This window comes from Chaetodon auriga, chromosome 7 (assembly GCF_051107435.1).
Source record: "Chaetodon auriga isolate fChaAug3 chromosome 7, fChaAug3.hap1, whole genome shotgun sequence".
Taxonomy (NCBI): Eukaryota; Metazoa; Chordata; class Actinopteri; order Chaetodontiformes; family Chaetodontidae; genus Chaetodon; species Chaetodon auriga.
In genome coordinates, this window is record NC_135080.1 from 13,305,976 (window position 1) to 13,321,810 (window position 15,835).

At 43.4% G+C, this 15,835-nt stretch overlaps 1 protein-coding gene across 2 annotated transcripts in view; it reads left to right on the forward strand.

Moving 5' to 3' along the window:
• The first annotated feature begins 1,176 nt into the window (after positions 1 to 1,176).
• LOC143323206 (cGMP-inhibited 3',5'-cyclic phosphodiesterase 3A-like) overlaps positions 1,177 to 15,835 on the forward strand; it is a 54,877-nt gene continuing 40,218 nt past the window's right edge. The window contains exon 1 of one of the 2 annotated variants that reach the window (XM_076734923.1): positions 1,177 to 1,205. Coding sequence is in view for 1 of the 2 variants with exons in the window: in XM_076734922.1 (XP_076591037.1) it covers positions 14,078 to 14,998 (921 nt within the window). In the remaining variant the exon portion in view is untranslated. Of the gene's footprint in view, positions 1,206 to 13,972; positions 14,999 to 15,835 lie in introns of those variants that run through there. The other variant, XM_076734922.1, reaches the window with a different exon arrangement.

A 15,835-nucleotide genomic window follows, 5' to 3' on the forward strand; every position in this document is an offset into this window, starting at 1 on the left:
GTTTTGTAAATATGTGCTTATTCTGATGCAGCAACACGTTTCAAACACGTTGGGACAGGAGCAGCTAAAGACTGGGAAAGATGTGGAACGCTCCAAAAACACCTGTTTGGATTATTCCACAGGTAAACAGGTTCATTGGTAACAGGTGATAGTGTCATGATGGGATATGAAAGGGGCGTCCTGGAAAGGCTCAGTCGTTCACAAGCAAGGATGGAGTGAGGTTCACCACTTTGTGAACACATGATTGTAGAAGGGATATTAGTACATGGCCTCAGGAACACTTTGTAAAACTGTTGTTAGTAAACAGTTTATTTGCAAAAGATTTCCTTCTGTTTTATTTATGTTTCCCAAATTTTGGGATTTTTTTGGGTTGTACATTCCTATGCAAACATATGAGACAGCCAAACATTGTATAACACATGACAGCATTAAATATAAATGCAGTACTTGCATTACTTGTTGTTTAGAAAAAGATTCATTTGAAACCATTTAGGCCAGCGGTCGCTATCCGTATACACTGTGAATCCTACAGGAACATTGGTTTCTAATATGCAACATGAATTTTAAGTATTGGCAACAAATGGCACACTGACCATCTGGCTGCACTGACACTGGTAAAAACAATGTACATTAAGCGCAGACCAACTTCAATATATTGAATAATGATGTGAATTTTCCATGGGCACATTTTTGTACGGTCTGATGTGATTGTTACAATCCCCTGGGATTTCACTGTACATTAATCTCCAATTCCATCTTCTTTCTTTCTTGCTTTCTCACCCTCCCTCCCGGCCTCTGTTGCTGTAAGCCCGCAGCTCCTATGGGAAGGTGTTAGGACGATAAGAAACAGACAGTCTGGAAAGCAGGGAGAGGCAGGAAGGGAGCGGGGGGGTGGAGTAGTTGGGGCCTGGACAGCTGTGTCTAGTGCTTTATTCTCTTTCTATTTATGATTCCCAGATGTTTTTTAGGCAAATCCTGGTTTAGTGGAGGTATATATATGCGTACACAAACACATGCCAGCAAACCAGTATAAATAGAAGTGTATTAAGCATTTAGCATATTGCCTTTTAAGATCACCAGGTGGTGCATTTTGTTGCATGACTTTGACGTGGTGCGTTGTTCAGGGACTACTTTACAAAGAAACGTGGCAGAAGGAATGAAAGAGAGAGAGAGGCATTAAAGAGAAGCAGGGGGAAGCATATGAGGTAATGGCATCACCAGTGGCTTTGTAATATCTTTATTTATCCAGGTTAAAAAGCATGCAGTTACCTGGAAGCCGCCCAGCGCAGCCTCATTCTTTCGCTGTTAGTCAGTGCCATTGTGACGGTAGCTGTGAGGCAGCGGGGAGTGTTGCTCGTTTACTGTCTGTTGGTTTTGTTGCTGTTTTGGGAAGTCAAACCAGCGATGTTCTGGGCACAAGCCCACTGCTGTAACCTTCTGTCCGTCTCCTACCTCCTGTCCTCCTGTCCTCCTGTGTGTGTGTGCGTGGGCTGTTGCAATATTTCACTTATCATTCTCAGATTTTTTTCTTTTAAAAAAGGCCTGGCTCGGCTGCAGATTGTTGAACAGATTGCAGGCACAAAATGGAATAATACAAACCATCAGGAAGTGCACAATGAAAAAACAAGACGTGCTCGTAAACTTTAAGTTCTGTCGCTGCGGATGTTCTTTTCTCTTACGTTCTCCTTGTCTCACATACTTAAAAGCTGCACTGATCAAGAAATGCACACGAGCAGCAAATCAAGACGATGTGTAATGTGAAAGAGGTTCCTTATAATGACAATCCCACTGTTTTTTGTTTTTTTATAGTTATTTTATAATTTTGCTGTTTGGTTTATCTGTTTTCATCAGTCTTGTTTGGAGCCTCAGCAAGTAGCTGGTTTTAGTGAACAAGCTCTGATAAACCCACTGCACACCACCTAACCAGCACCAAACAGTGGTGGAAACCAAAACAGAGCTAAAAGGAGAGTGACTGATTATATTTACCAGGTGCACACAGACATATCTCCAAATTAATGCTCCGTTTGTACTGAATGTCCAAATAGTAAATTGCTTACTAACTAAACATGATCAAACTTTAATAAAATGGTGATATGTTAATGTTTACAGCGTCTTCTTCTGGCTCCAAGTGGAGCTGACTATTCAGTCAGCTTTGATATACTGTTAGAGAACTGTCCCAAATATGACTTTTCTGTGTTTTTGTTTTGCCTCTGAATGTCCTGAGAGAATCCAGAGAGTCCAGATGTTTTTATTTACGGAGCTACGGCAAAGACAACTCATTGACAAGTTCACTTTTGTCTATTATTGTGTTGTGTGTGTGTGTGTGTGTGTGTGTGTGTGTGCTTTCGCTCAGCTTCCACTACATCTCATTAGAAGATGTAACAACCCAACACCTCATCTCTCTTTATGGCCACCACTGGGTATATGGTTTTACAAATAAAGCCAATTACATGTGCATTCGGGTACACTTGCTCGCTGTGAGCCACAGTGATGCTGGCACAGTGCACCAACAGTGGCTCTCTTGCTGTATGAAGTATGATGACTAAATCGACCAGGATTTTCCTTTTGTCTCATCTCCACTTACTTTCTTTCTCTGTCTCCTATCCAAGTCAATCCCTCCTTGTCACTTCTCTGAACAACATGAACAGACCTGCAGCTCTGCAGTTTGGGCAGCTCATTCTCGTGGTCACTACTTGGCAGTACTGCAACAACTGTACTTAACTAGTAATTCATGTCACACCGCTTCTGTCACTCGAATAAAGGTCAGGATAGAACTAGTTGCACCACCATGTCAGATAGCAAATGGTTCTGAAGCTGTTCAAGTACTTTTTTGCCTGAAACTAAGGAAGCTGTAACTGTAACGTTAACCATGTGACGATGACGGTCCAGTACAACAAAGCTACACCTGTCACTGGAACTCTCCAACGGTCATATGTTGTTTTCAGAATGGCCATATAAGTCGTTCTGGGAGTCATCTGCAATCAACCTCTTCAGTTGTTTACATATGAGGACATTTTGAATGAACTCAGTAGAGCAGAAGAGATGAATAAACACAAAAGACTAAAACAGACTAGTGTTTCCTGCAACAGCCAAACAGTCACTCCTTAGAAGTACTTTGACTCAACAGATTCGGCCAGCATTGACCTTCAAAACCCTACTTGCTTGAGTTGGCTTTTTTTTTTTTTTTTTTTTTACTGCTGTTGACATCATCTATCATTAACTAACAGCTAGAAGTCTGATCCACTATGGCAGCATTTCTTGCCTTTGTCTGGAAATCGACCAACTTAAAACATCCACAGCCCAGTCGCACAGTGAGCAGTGTTTTTGGTAGCTGTCCAGAGTAGAAAGTGCTGCAGAAGCTTAACCACTACAGTGTCCCTCAGGAATGGTTTCTATTTCAGTGTAAGTGCACTGTCTGCCAATGGATATGGATGAGGTGATTGGAGGAAGGTTGTAGAGGAGACAGACGGGAATATTTTATCCCGGAGTGAACCTGCTTGGTAAGTCTTTCTGGCTGCTAAGCTTTAATCATCCCCTGTGTGGTTGACTGGGATCCTTAGAGCTGAACTGAATGTATGATATATTGTATTTGGTCCAGTGCAGTAAGGGAGAGATGAAATATTAAAAACCTGAACAAGAAAAACACTTTTATGTATATATATTATACTTTGTTCTCTTTCATGTTACAGTGTGAGGCAACATCCCACCAAGTCCTGCTCCACTGCAGCCAAAGACCCCCTTTAATCTGACTTCATGATGTAACTTCTTGCAGTTACACACTGATCCTGGCGTCTTTGCATCACTTACAACATCTAATTGGGGCACAAATTAACTAATCACCTCTCTACTGTCCAACGTGTATCTGACTGAGTTTGGAGTCATTTGCAAAGCAACAACTGTACAGAAAATCCAATTCCTACTTTGCCCGATCTTCAGATCTAGCATACAGCGGTGAAATTGTAAAATCCCCTTACTTTTCTCTGTGGAGGTTTCACTGTGACCCATAAGTACTAGAACTGATGCAATCCATAGAAAACACTAGTTGATGCAGCGGCAAATAGATTTCACTCAGAGGCTTCAACCTCTGTATTTACAGTGGGATCAAGACAGCCCTGGTGTACAGCCGGGATTGCTTTTTTGTATCTTGCCTGCCACTCAGGATTTCAGTTCTGGGACCCTCATTTCATGTTAGCAGTTGCAATAAAAGCTTACGGTGGGGTGGGTTATGGGAATTAGCAATAATACCTTTGTATTTCAGGATTTTTCTATCTTATGCTTGTGAAGTGACAAGCATATGAATGAGCGCGTTTGTGTGTGTGTGTATGTGTGTTAGCGGTGTCAGTAAAGTAAGAGCAATGTGCAGTAACATGCTCTAAGTGCCATGGTGCCGCAAAGGGAAGGGGGGGAGCGTGGGTGGGCAAGAACCAGAGGGTAACGTCAGTGAAGTAAGACAGATGAGGATAGAGAAGGGCCAACATCATAAAGACAAACATGAAGGCTCGGACTGCTGATCTGCGCTGACCAGAGTTCAACCTGGGACAGCAAGAGGGGAGGGTATGATGTTAAGACGAAGAAGGCAGGATTGCGCTAAATGGACTGGTTCTGTCACTTACAGTAAGATCAGCAGGGATGTGAGGTCTGGGCCTTCTCAGTAAGAATGAATGTTGCATGAATTCACACACACTCACACACACAAGCACATACAAAGTGTGTTTTCTCTCTCTCCACATCTATGTGCTTTTGGTATTGTAGTAGTGTGTCCTAATGATTCTGTTCAAACATATGCAGCTGTGCACAAACATGAACGAGTGTCTTTTTCTGTCTGCCTGAATACATCTTCAGCTTAGCATTTGGTCTTTGTCAGAAATGCTTCCAAACTATGATTGCACGCTATGATGTCATCACGTTATGAGGATTATTGTCAGAAGACATTTTAAAGAGGGAATTGGGAAGACTTACGAAGGTGTTCCTTCCTTGAAAATTGAGTTTTAAGGGAAAATATAAGGGAAAAAATTATATGGCTAATATGTTTCTTTCCATAACTGGACAAATCACCCATTGACAGTTAGAATATATTACCATCCACTTACCCCAGTTCTGCTGTGGGGAATAGGAACTGATGTGATGCTAATGAAAGCGCCTGCTGAGTACTGGATATTACAAAAGCTGATCAGTGACAACCAAAAGTGGTTGTAGTCATGTTTATCCAGTGCGTGCTTGTGTGTATATGTGTGTGAGTGGGTTGGGTTGTATGTAAAGGAGGTGGTCAGGGAAACTGAGCTGGTTTAATGTTAATCAAGCTTGGCACAGTTACATTAACTTCAGTGGACCCACAGGCTCTCTCTCGTTCGTTTACTCTCTTGCACCTTCTTCCTTCCTCCATCTCTGTCAGTCAGCTCTGTACTGATGGTCAAAGGTTTCTCTTTAGGCTTTCGTGCAACATGACCTGAAATTCTGCCAAGTCTTACACCGTCTCAAATGCAATTAGCAAAAAAGAAGTGCGGGGTTTGCTTTGACGTATTCAGTGAAAACACAATCAGGACCCACATTTTTTAGCTGACTCATTTTCTTAATGTGTGTGTTTTGCTTTGTCTTTTTAAGAGACTGTTGCATGTTTCAATTTATCGAATTGAAAATCAGGAAGAAAAGAGAAGCTTTACAATTATCATAATGTGATGCTCCGGATGAAACCGCGTCACTCGTTAAGTACTGGCAATCATTCAGTCGGCTGCCCACATACAGCGACATGTGCGGCTGTGGGACAAACAAAACATCATTCTGAATAGTAAACAGGTATGAAAAAACTATTAGCATGAGGATGAAAAGCAAATGGGATGGGATACTTGTCTGGAGGATGACAAGAGGCCCTTGGACACACACATGGCCTGTGAATAGCAGTTTTGATGCACATGCAGGTCCGTCCCCAGCCTCCCTTCTTCTCTCTTTGAGGCCAAATTAAGCAAATTTGAGATTTTTTGTAAGGCCACATAGACACATGTTCCACACAAATGCAAAATTTGTAATATGTTTACAGACTGTAATGGGAGAGTGGCTGCAGAATATTGCTCATGTTTGCTTTGCTGTGTGCGGCTGCTTCCTCTCTTTGCTGTATTGTGACGTCCATTTGGGTGGCTTGTTGACATAATGAGCTGTGTGTCAGTCACTCAACCTGGAATCACCTTTGTGTAGAAAAAACTAAGAGATAAAAAATGGGGTGTGTTTGTGTGTGTGCAGGATGTGAAGGCACAACGTGGCTTAGGTGTGTGCTTGCATGCATGTGTGGCCATATGTTTGTATAAATGCGGATGTGAACATGTGTGTGTTTCGTAGTTTTAAAGAAGCCAGAAGAGTTTCTAACAAGCGCGTTCTCCGATGCTGCACTGCTCTGTCTAATCAGGTTGAAGAATAGGATACAGTCAGTTTCTCTTTTATCATTCTGCTCACTGTGAGGTGAACTCATAAACAGCTGTCTGCATGTGTGCACACAGACGAATGCACAGTACATGCACACACTAAACCCTTACAGATGTTTCCACCAGAAGCTCTGTCCTTTCATGATGACAAGCTTCTGGTGTAACAAGCCAACATAATTCCAAGGCAACCCAAAACATGAATTTTATATAACGCTTCTACATTATTAGTTATGGCAGTTACGGCAGCAGTTTTTAAGTGAAAAACACCTCTTTAAGTCCACTGTACTGTACTGTAAAGCATTTAACAGCTCAGGTGTTGGTAGAGACTAAATCTGAGCTACAATGACAGAGAACATTTGAGTTCATCACATGGCTCCAAATAAATGTTCCTCCGTATCTGCTCGATGCTGTTTGTAGACAAACTGACCTATAAACTGGTGTTCACAGCTTATTTCTGCTGCTCCCTGTAGCCAAAAATGTGTAATGTCTAAGAAAGCGCAAAGTAGTTCCTGCATTGAATTAATATGGCTACTAGTTCAACACTTTTCCAGCATTTTTACGTAAAGTGAACTTGGTCTTAAACAGTCCCCATATGGCTTTCTTTGAAACATCAACATGTCTCACTGCTTGCTGTTCAGCAGCCAGGACACCGGGTTACCAAATAAAAGTGGAACATCTGCTGCAGATTTCCAAAAACACACTTTTTGTTGTAAATTTGCTTTTAAACATCAGCATGTCTGGATGGAACCAGCTTGTGTTGTGCCAAGGCCTCATACAGTATCAGTAGTCTGATCCTGCAGCTAACATATAAATCGACTGGCCTTCATACATAATTCATTAGCTTTTCTAATAGACAGCTACAACTCACGTCTGTTCATCTCAAAAAACTAATACAGTCACGCCAGGTTAGACCTTATGTTTGCTCTGTTTAAGTGGAATTTGTGAAGCACCTGGGGATGAGTGGCCCTTCTTTGGGTGTGTGTGAGTGTGTGTTATCCCAGCGGCTAATAGTGGTTTGTAGATAGCTGGACAAACACAGAGAGGGAGAGAGAGAGGGGGTCAGTCCGAGGTGGCAGATGTGAGAGGGAGACACACAAGAATAGAGGGACTGTGTGCAAATAAATTGGACTGAGACCAGCGGTGAAGCACGACCACAACTCCTGATAACACGTCTGTCCTTTTCTCCGTTCCTTCAAACAGTGAGGTCACACAGTGTCAATCCATAAATAAAGGAGCAAGTGAACACTCAAAGTCCAACCACATCTCCTTTTCATACACCACATATATAGTACATACCTACATATATGCAAACACACGGTATATGTAGAGTTGCAGGCATGGACCTGCTCTAAATGTCTTTCAATCTGAGTTAAAGTGACACACACACACACACACACACACACACACACACACACACGCACTGAGGTTGCTATCACAGCCCTGATAAGCAGGTTTTTATCCATGGATTCCTGAAGGGTTAGCCAAGACAGCTTATCAAGCTGCTGACGCAATGCCATCCTGCTGCCCAGTAAAGGGACTCTTTCTAGTTTGACCAACAGGGACTGACTGGTTTGGTTGTGTTTCCTGCTCTGGTCTGATGACATCAAGCAGCAGGAGTTTCTGTCAGGCTGGGTGTCTGTTTCAGTTCGAAAGAGAAAGGTTGAGCAAAATATATTGTGGCTTTCTGCTGGAGTCATAGATTTTTTGCAAGTTTTTCCTTCTTGTAAACCGTAGATACGACTTGTAAATAAGACACAAGAACATTAAAATGCACATTTCACAACCACGATATAAATTTCTCTCCTCTGCTACCACACACACACACACACACACACACACACATACAAGCCTATAAAGACAAGGATATTTGAGCTACATGTTCCAAGTCATTACTGGTGCGAACAGGCCACTGTTGAAGATTTATCCCTGGTGGAGAGTAACAAACAGGATATGGTACATAACTCATAAACAACTCCTAATCCATCATATGGTAACAATTACAGAGAGACAGAGCTAGACTCAACAAGGTGTTTGTATGTGTGGGGTCAGGGTCAGGGGATTGCATGAATGCATATCAGTGTGATTTTGACGTTTTCCTGTTTAGCAAATCAGCTCCACAAAATGAAATTGAATAAAATAAGTTCCATAGTTTGGTAGTGATCATTTTGCATGATATTTCATTTAAGAGTCTCAGTTAAATTTAGCTGATGTCTTGGATTACAGTGCATGGAGGACATAATAGTAACAAAGCTTCATCTTAAACATGCAAAACAGCTGTCCATGCATTCCCTATGGCTTTGTCCTTAATGTACCAGTGCATGCGATGCCCTAATAGTTGAATGATGAAAATGAAATTTCTACCAGGCATCCTGCTCATGTTGCTTGCTGTGTGCAGAATCAGTGATTCCATGTACTCTTCTTGTATGCCTTTTGCTTTTCTGTAACAGATCAGGGAATATTGATTGACAAACTCTGAGGAGTTCCATAGCTTCCTTTATCATTTGCAATTCAGTCAATGTTTCATACTAATGCATAAAACACCACTTGTTTCATGTAACATTAATCAAAGCCGTTATGAAGATCTTTGAAAGTTCTCAGTGCAGAAAAGGTTTTGGTCAGGCTTTATTATCAAACCTCCCACTAGACTTCACAAGTTTTTTTTGTTGTGGTGAAAGATTTAGTGAAGATTCAGTGTCCCTGCTTCAAAGTAGTTTTCCACTCGATATACATGCACTGAAAAGAAATCTGTGTGGAAGTAATAAAAAAAAAAAAAAGGAATTTCAACAGATTTCTGGCACCCCGGACTTTCTTCATGCTGTCAGTTTTGCATCCCGTGCATTTTCAGCTGCTCAGAGATGGCAGATGGTGCTACAAGCAAGTGACCAGCATCACAACACATTTTGGTGTCAAGCCAAAAGGAAGACGACATGATATATTACTGCACTTCTTGCCTGGATGGATCAGTTAGTCACTGAAACCATGACTTTTATATCCCCATCATTTTAATAGCTACTAAACAAGTACCTTAGATTTTTTAAAAAAATGTTCCTTGGTTAAAGATGAAGAATGGAGACAATAAATGAGCAATTCCTCTTTAAAATGGTCAACAAAGTGCAGAAACAAACAAACAAACATTGCCTTCATGCGAGTTATGCTCCCAAACACACCACATAGCTCAGCTTATTGGCTATGTATGTTTCAGGGACGCATCCTTTTACAGGACTTTTCAGCTTCCCTTTGTGCGTGTTTGCATAGGCATCAGGAAGATGCACTTCTCCTTTTACATTTTAAAGCAGCATTTACAGAGATATGCGGTGTACAGTGCACATACATTTGTTTCTTCCACTTCCATACAAAAGAAACACAGAAAATCATTTTAACTGCACTGTGTTTTCCCCTCCAAGGCATTACAAGCCGTGTATAAGAGCTGCTCCTTTCTGAACCTTTCAAATGATCAGACTCAGCTTTTTCTGTGGCATCCGCGGGGATCACTAATTTGCCGTGCTTTGTTCAGAGCGAGTCGTGTGTCCTTGGAAAACAGGCTTTCCTCAGTCACAGTTGGAGGATGCCACTGCACCCAAAACTGTGGAGTGCCACAGGCTCGCATAGAGAGTTTCCCCCCCTGCAGCAGGAAAGGGTCAGCACCTTCAAATAACATTTCTGGTGTTTAGCAAAACATGGAGAGGCAGAGGGAAGAAGTGAGAGAGAACAGTCATCTCACTGCTGCACAGCCCCCCAGTGACACAGTCCCTTCTCTCTCCTCGCATTCACACATGTACACACACCCAAACGCATGCAGCATATATACACACATTTACACACGCAGGGGCAGCGGGCACAAGCACAGGCAGCGTGTTGTCTCTGGCAGCCAAACAACTGGCCAGTGACGTCTCTCCATCACAGTATGTCAGAACATGACGAAGAGCTTTATGAGCCATTATCCAAAAAGGTTACGACAACACATGCTATAATGTCTGAAAAGCAGAAGTTTATTCAGGAGCACAGGCAGTGGGACGCGGCTGTTAACTCTGCCTGTGTGTATATAACTTGGAGATAAACCAAAAGCAGCGACATGCTTGGTTTTGCTTTATATTTTCAAAGCCACAAAATAAATAACAAAGAATAGTGCTGGTGTACGTTTGAATGTGCGTGCGTGAGAGAGACAGTTGTAAATTCTTCAGTTAGACGATTGCTTGAACTGTTTTGCGCTGAACAATTGTTTTCCATTCCACAGAATTTAAAGCTATTTAAACATAAAGCCGACTTAAATGTCAGAAGAGAAGAGAAATCAAAAGCCGCTCGTGATCTGAATTGGCTCTCAGTGTCCTTCCGTGTGGTGCGGAGGGTATTTTTAGCTTCTTAAAATGTGTAACACTGCATTCTGCAGCCTGTGCGTCGCCTAATCTTCAGAGCCCAGAGCTCTAAGTTAACCATGACAAAGCTAATTAGTCAACCATAACAAAATTAAAAAACTGTTATCATTATGAGTCAGCGCATAATTTGGGAATTCGGAGTGTTTAGAAAATTCTGGCTGTTTTATAGTACTATTCATGCTCATGAGTGTTCACCGTGTTACAATAAATGGGAGCCATGTGTCCGGAAAATGTTTAGAGTTCTATTTTTGGGGGGTCTTGTTTGGGAACAAAGCATATTATGTCTGGGTTAATAAGGTGAAAATGGTTTCTGTTTTGATCATAGCTGAACTGATTCTGGTACTCCATCACTTGCCGCTGAGAGTCACGTCCCACATCCTGCACATGAGGAAAACACGATGCTTTCTCTTATTATTGCTGCACTATAATGCAGTAGTGTGGGTCTTTTTCCAGGTGCTGTTAAAGAGGAACTTCACATCAGGCTGATGATCAGTCTTTCGCCAGATTAGATTTATTTATAAGAGTGTGTCGATTAATATTTGAAAAATCAAGACAACTTTGGTCAAAATCAAACCTCCTGCACCCACACAAGCATTTTATTTCTGTTTCTGTGAGGCTTCTAGTGATATGCATCTTTAAATCTGCAGCTACAGCATACAATATGCCCTGTTCTACATCGCAGACATGACATCTGCTAACAGGAACATTTTGTGAGGAAGTCCTGTCGTCCAGTCTGACAGGTCAGAACACAGAGTGGAACGTTTACATATGATGACATAAATATATACGATCAGGATGTATAAGTGCGGTTGTGTAAGCAGCCACAAACAGATACCCTGATGAAAGCCAAAAATCAAACACACAGCTCTTTTCAAGCACTTCACAGTGATAGATGACACTGTTACAACACTTCCTCAGCACAACTAGAAAAGAGTGTCTGGACAGTATCTCTGGGGGCAAAGGTCAGAGAATGTTATTATGATGACTATCTTTGCCAAAATGTGATTTACAGTCTGTTTGTGCTGATATGCAGCAAAGACGAGGCTGCCAACATTGTCAAAAGTAAAACAAAGCTAAAACTTAACTGTTCTGCCTCTTGCATTCAGTTTACCTCTCTCAACCCCTCTTACGTCCAAACCAAGTTTCTACGGAGCTTGAATAGGAATGAGCAGCTCGTACTGGCAAGTGTCCACTGTCCACTGTGATGAGATGACTAAAACATGAGATTTATGCCCTGATTGCATTTAACTGATTGTACTGACCCATGTTGTGTAACATCGCGGTAATAAAACTGTTCCTATGTTACATCATAACTCCAACTACTAATGTGGAGGAAAGTAGAGACCTCATAAATTTCTGACGCATACATATACACAACAAACTGTACCTGAGCTATCGCACTGATGTTTTTAACTCCTTTGTGAGCATTTTAGACATAATACAGCATTCGACAGGTAAAGTCAGTTTCATTTATGTAGCCAAATATCACAAAATCACAAATTTATGACAAGCTGTAGCCTTAGATCCTTGATTGGGAAAACTCCACAAAAACTCTTTGATTGGGACAGACAGATGTGCAACCAGCATAAAATGACAGTATGGACCATCAGGATGAGAAAATTCTTGATATATTTTAAACATATATGAAGAATGTGCATCCAGGAGGACGTCAAGCGATTGCAGGTGCCGCCAAACGCACCTGAGTCACATGACCTCCTCTCCACCGTGGACAACCACAAAGAGGACAGACAACACAAACACACGAGAGGCAGAGCTATAGCATTCACACAGGTGGGAGAAAGGAAACCCACACATGGGAGAGAAAGAGGGACAAGGACAACACACACACAGGGGACAAGGAGATGAGGGAAAGATCCAGATCCAAAACATCTGGAATGAGGCACCCACAGCTGGGGGAGAGAGGGAGGGGCTGATGGTCCAGCACAGAGAAGTCTGAGTGAAAAGAGAGGGACATGGAGGAGAAACTAGAGAGAAGAGAGAGACAGAGAGGAGAGAGAGGCTCCCAGCTGTTCTTATGGGACAACAAACAAACGAACGAACAAACAAACAGATGGTTAGATAGATGCAGTGGTTTTCAGACAGTGAAAACAGTCTCTTCAGCCGGACAAACATGGACTTTAAGTGTAGGATTAATATATTCACTGAGACTGAAGGATGCCAGAAGGAAGCATCTAAAGACTTTCAGCATGTAAAACTTCATACGTTTCCTCTCACAGAACCAGTTTGAATTAATGATGCAACAGAAAGAGATGACAGACTTGAAATAGCTTTGTGTGATTGCAGCGGATCCTTTTAAATCCTCTCATAAAATGTAGGGCAAACAGGTGAAGGCTTCTAACTTGTGCTCGGATAGTCTGCCACACAGGAGGCAGAGGATGATGTGGTTTAGGATTTTAATCCAGAAAAAAAAAAAATCATGGGGTAGCAAGATGATTATTGTGAGAGCTAAATTCTGCTCTGTGTTGTTTGTGGGATTGTGCTTTTTCATTTTATGGTGCGTCTGTTTTTTTGGAGCACATCCATGAAAAAAACAAAACAAAACACTGGATGCGAGAAGAGAGAAGCTTACTCTGGCAGGTTTCTATGTAGCGTCTTTGACATGTGAGTTTTGAGTGACCCTAGACTGATAAATGACACAGTGTGATACCAGTATGATATCCTTTCAGGTCCCCTGTCATATTTACAGCAGAATGCCTCTAAAATGTATTGCAGGATTACTATAGTTAATTCACATAATGGGCTGCTCCATCTTCTAGAGCGAGCCAGGAAATCTTCATGTAAACATGGCATCCATCCACTGCGAACTGAGTCACATCCAGGGCACACTGGAGCCAGCAGAGTGAGCAGAAACACGGGGAGAGAGCCGAAAACGTGACGGAGGAATCACCGGAGCGGCACAGAAAAAAAGGGACAGTGTCTAGTGGGAGGGGAGAGAGAGACTATGTGGAGGAGTGGAGGTAGTGGCCTGGATGTGTGAAACGCCGGGGGTCGCGTTTTTGGTTCACTGGATGACTACCAGAGGGCAACTCAACAGTAGACCAACAGTTGTGAATCACAAAAGTAAGAGAAAAGTTGTGAACCTCATATTCGCACACTTACTGAACTTTCATTTGGAGGCACGCGCCACTGAGCAATATTTTGGTGTCAGCTGCGCACAGAGAACATGCATGATCGAGGGGATTACAGGTGGACCATGTAGGCTGAGACGCTCACACAGAAGCTTAATCTGTTATTATCATCCCGGACGGTCAGCGCAGCAGACTGAGAGCGATGGCCTTGGAGGCAGACAGCGACAGAGGTTCATCAAGAAGGGCTCATGAAAAATATCCCCGGGCGACGTTGGAGCGCAACGGCTACGTGAAGACATGTGTCACCCCGCTGTACCAGGACGCAGGGAGCCAGTCGTGGCTGAGACTCGCCGTGACATGGACTTGCCGAGGAGTGTCGTCTGCGGTCTACGTCGCCTCCGTCTCCGTTATTCTCGCTCTGCTGCTCAGATTGGTCGACTGGGATGCAGGCTTCAGCAGCAGCAGCAGCAGCAGCGGAAATAGCAGCGGCTCCGGCTCTCGTCTTCATTTCGCGGCGGGCTGCGCGGTGGAGCTGATTTTCACTGCGTGTTACTGCGTCTCCCCCGTGTTTACACTCGTATGTGCCTTCTTCTGGGTCGGGCTGTATCTTATTCGCTGCGGGGTGCTCATCCGTACCGCGGTTTTTTTGTTAGCGGTGTGCCACTTGGGCGAAGCCGCGGCGCAGTCCCTCCTGCGAGGCGCCGAGGAGCAGCTGCTGTCCCTCCCCGCAACCCTGGTAGTCCTCGGCTGCCTGGGCAGCGGGGCTTTGCTGGTCGTCCGGCTGCGTCTGGGAGTGTCCATCCTCGTCTTCATTAGCGTCATCAGGGCCGTCTCCCTCGTCTCACTGAGCAGAGTTCGGGCCAGCTGGAGACCCTACCTGGCCTACCTGCTGGGGCTGCTGGGGGTTTTGCTTGCGAGGTATGCTGACCGGCTCCTGCCGGCCCCAGGGACCAGCGGGACGGGGTGCTGTGGCTCTGTGACCGGGGCGAAGGAGGAGGACATCCCTGTCTTCAAAAGGAGACGGAGGTCCAGCTCCATAGCGGCCTCGGAAATGATGGCTCACAGTCAGAGCAACAGCAAGTCCCACCGCAGGACTTCGCTGCCCTGCATTCCGCGGGACCAGGTAAGACCTGATCAACTTTGGACGGCTGAACTAGAGCATTTTGACTATTTGATTACTGCTTCGCTCATGACCTTTGAACTACTGGATCTATGGCCTAACGCTTTGTGGTATCTCCCCTCTGTCGCTGATGGCATGTGTGACAGCTTTACGCGCGTCCGCTTCATGCCAACAAACCGGGACAGCATAGATTGTTATTAAGACGCTTTATTATTACAATACAAACGATTTGTTTGCTCCATAGACCTTCACCTACACTTCATGGGAGCTATCACTAGCACAGTATGTGTGTGATTTACGCCTGATACGGTGTTTTGAATCGCGACACCCTCTACACGGCAAACAGTGCTGTTTACCGTCTCTCTGACACTGCTGTTAATTTGGTCATCATCATTGTGCTGTGCGCGCTGTTCGCCCCGCTGATAAGCAAATGGATGGTGCACTTAGCGTGCCGAGTTACTGTGTGCCTGCATATGTGTGTGTGTGTGTGCATAGGTGTGAGGTCACGTCCAAGTATTTTGAGAGCCTCTGTTTATCGTGGGTGCTGGCCAGTTGTGCGGTGCACGTGTTCCCAGACTTTACACACGATGGAGCCAAATTTGATACAACGGTGTCCTCATAAGAACCTCCTCTTGTGTTGCAAGCGTGATTACTGCAGGAGTGTCAGTGGAAATAACAGCAGAGAGCACTGTGAATAGTTAGTCAGATTGTGGGCTTTATCACTCTGTTCTTATTCTGATGCGTTAATTAAAGGGAAATTTAAGCATTGATGTTGTTTAACTTATTGATCCTGGAGGCGCTTTGTATTTAATTTGATTTAAGTTTTTTTTTTTTTTTTTC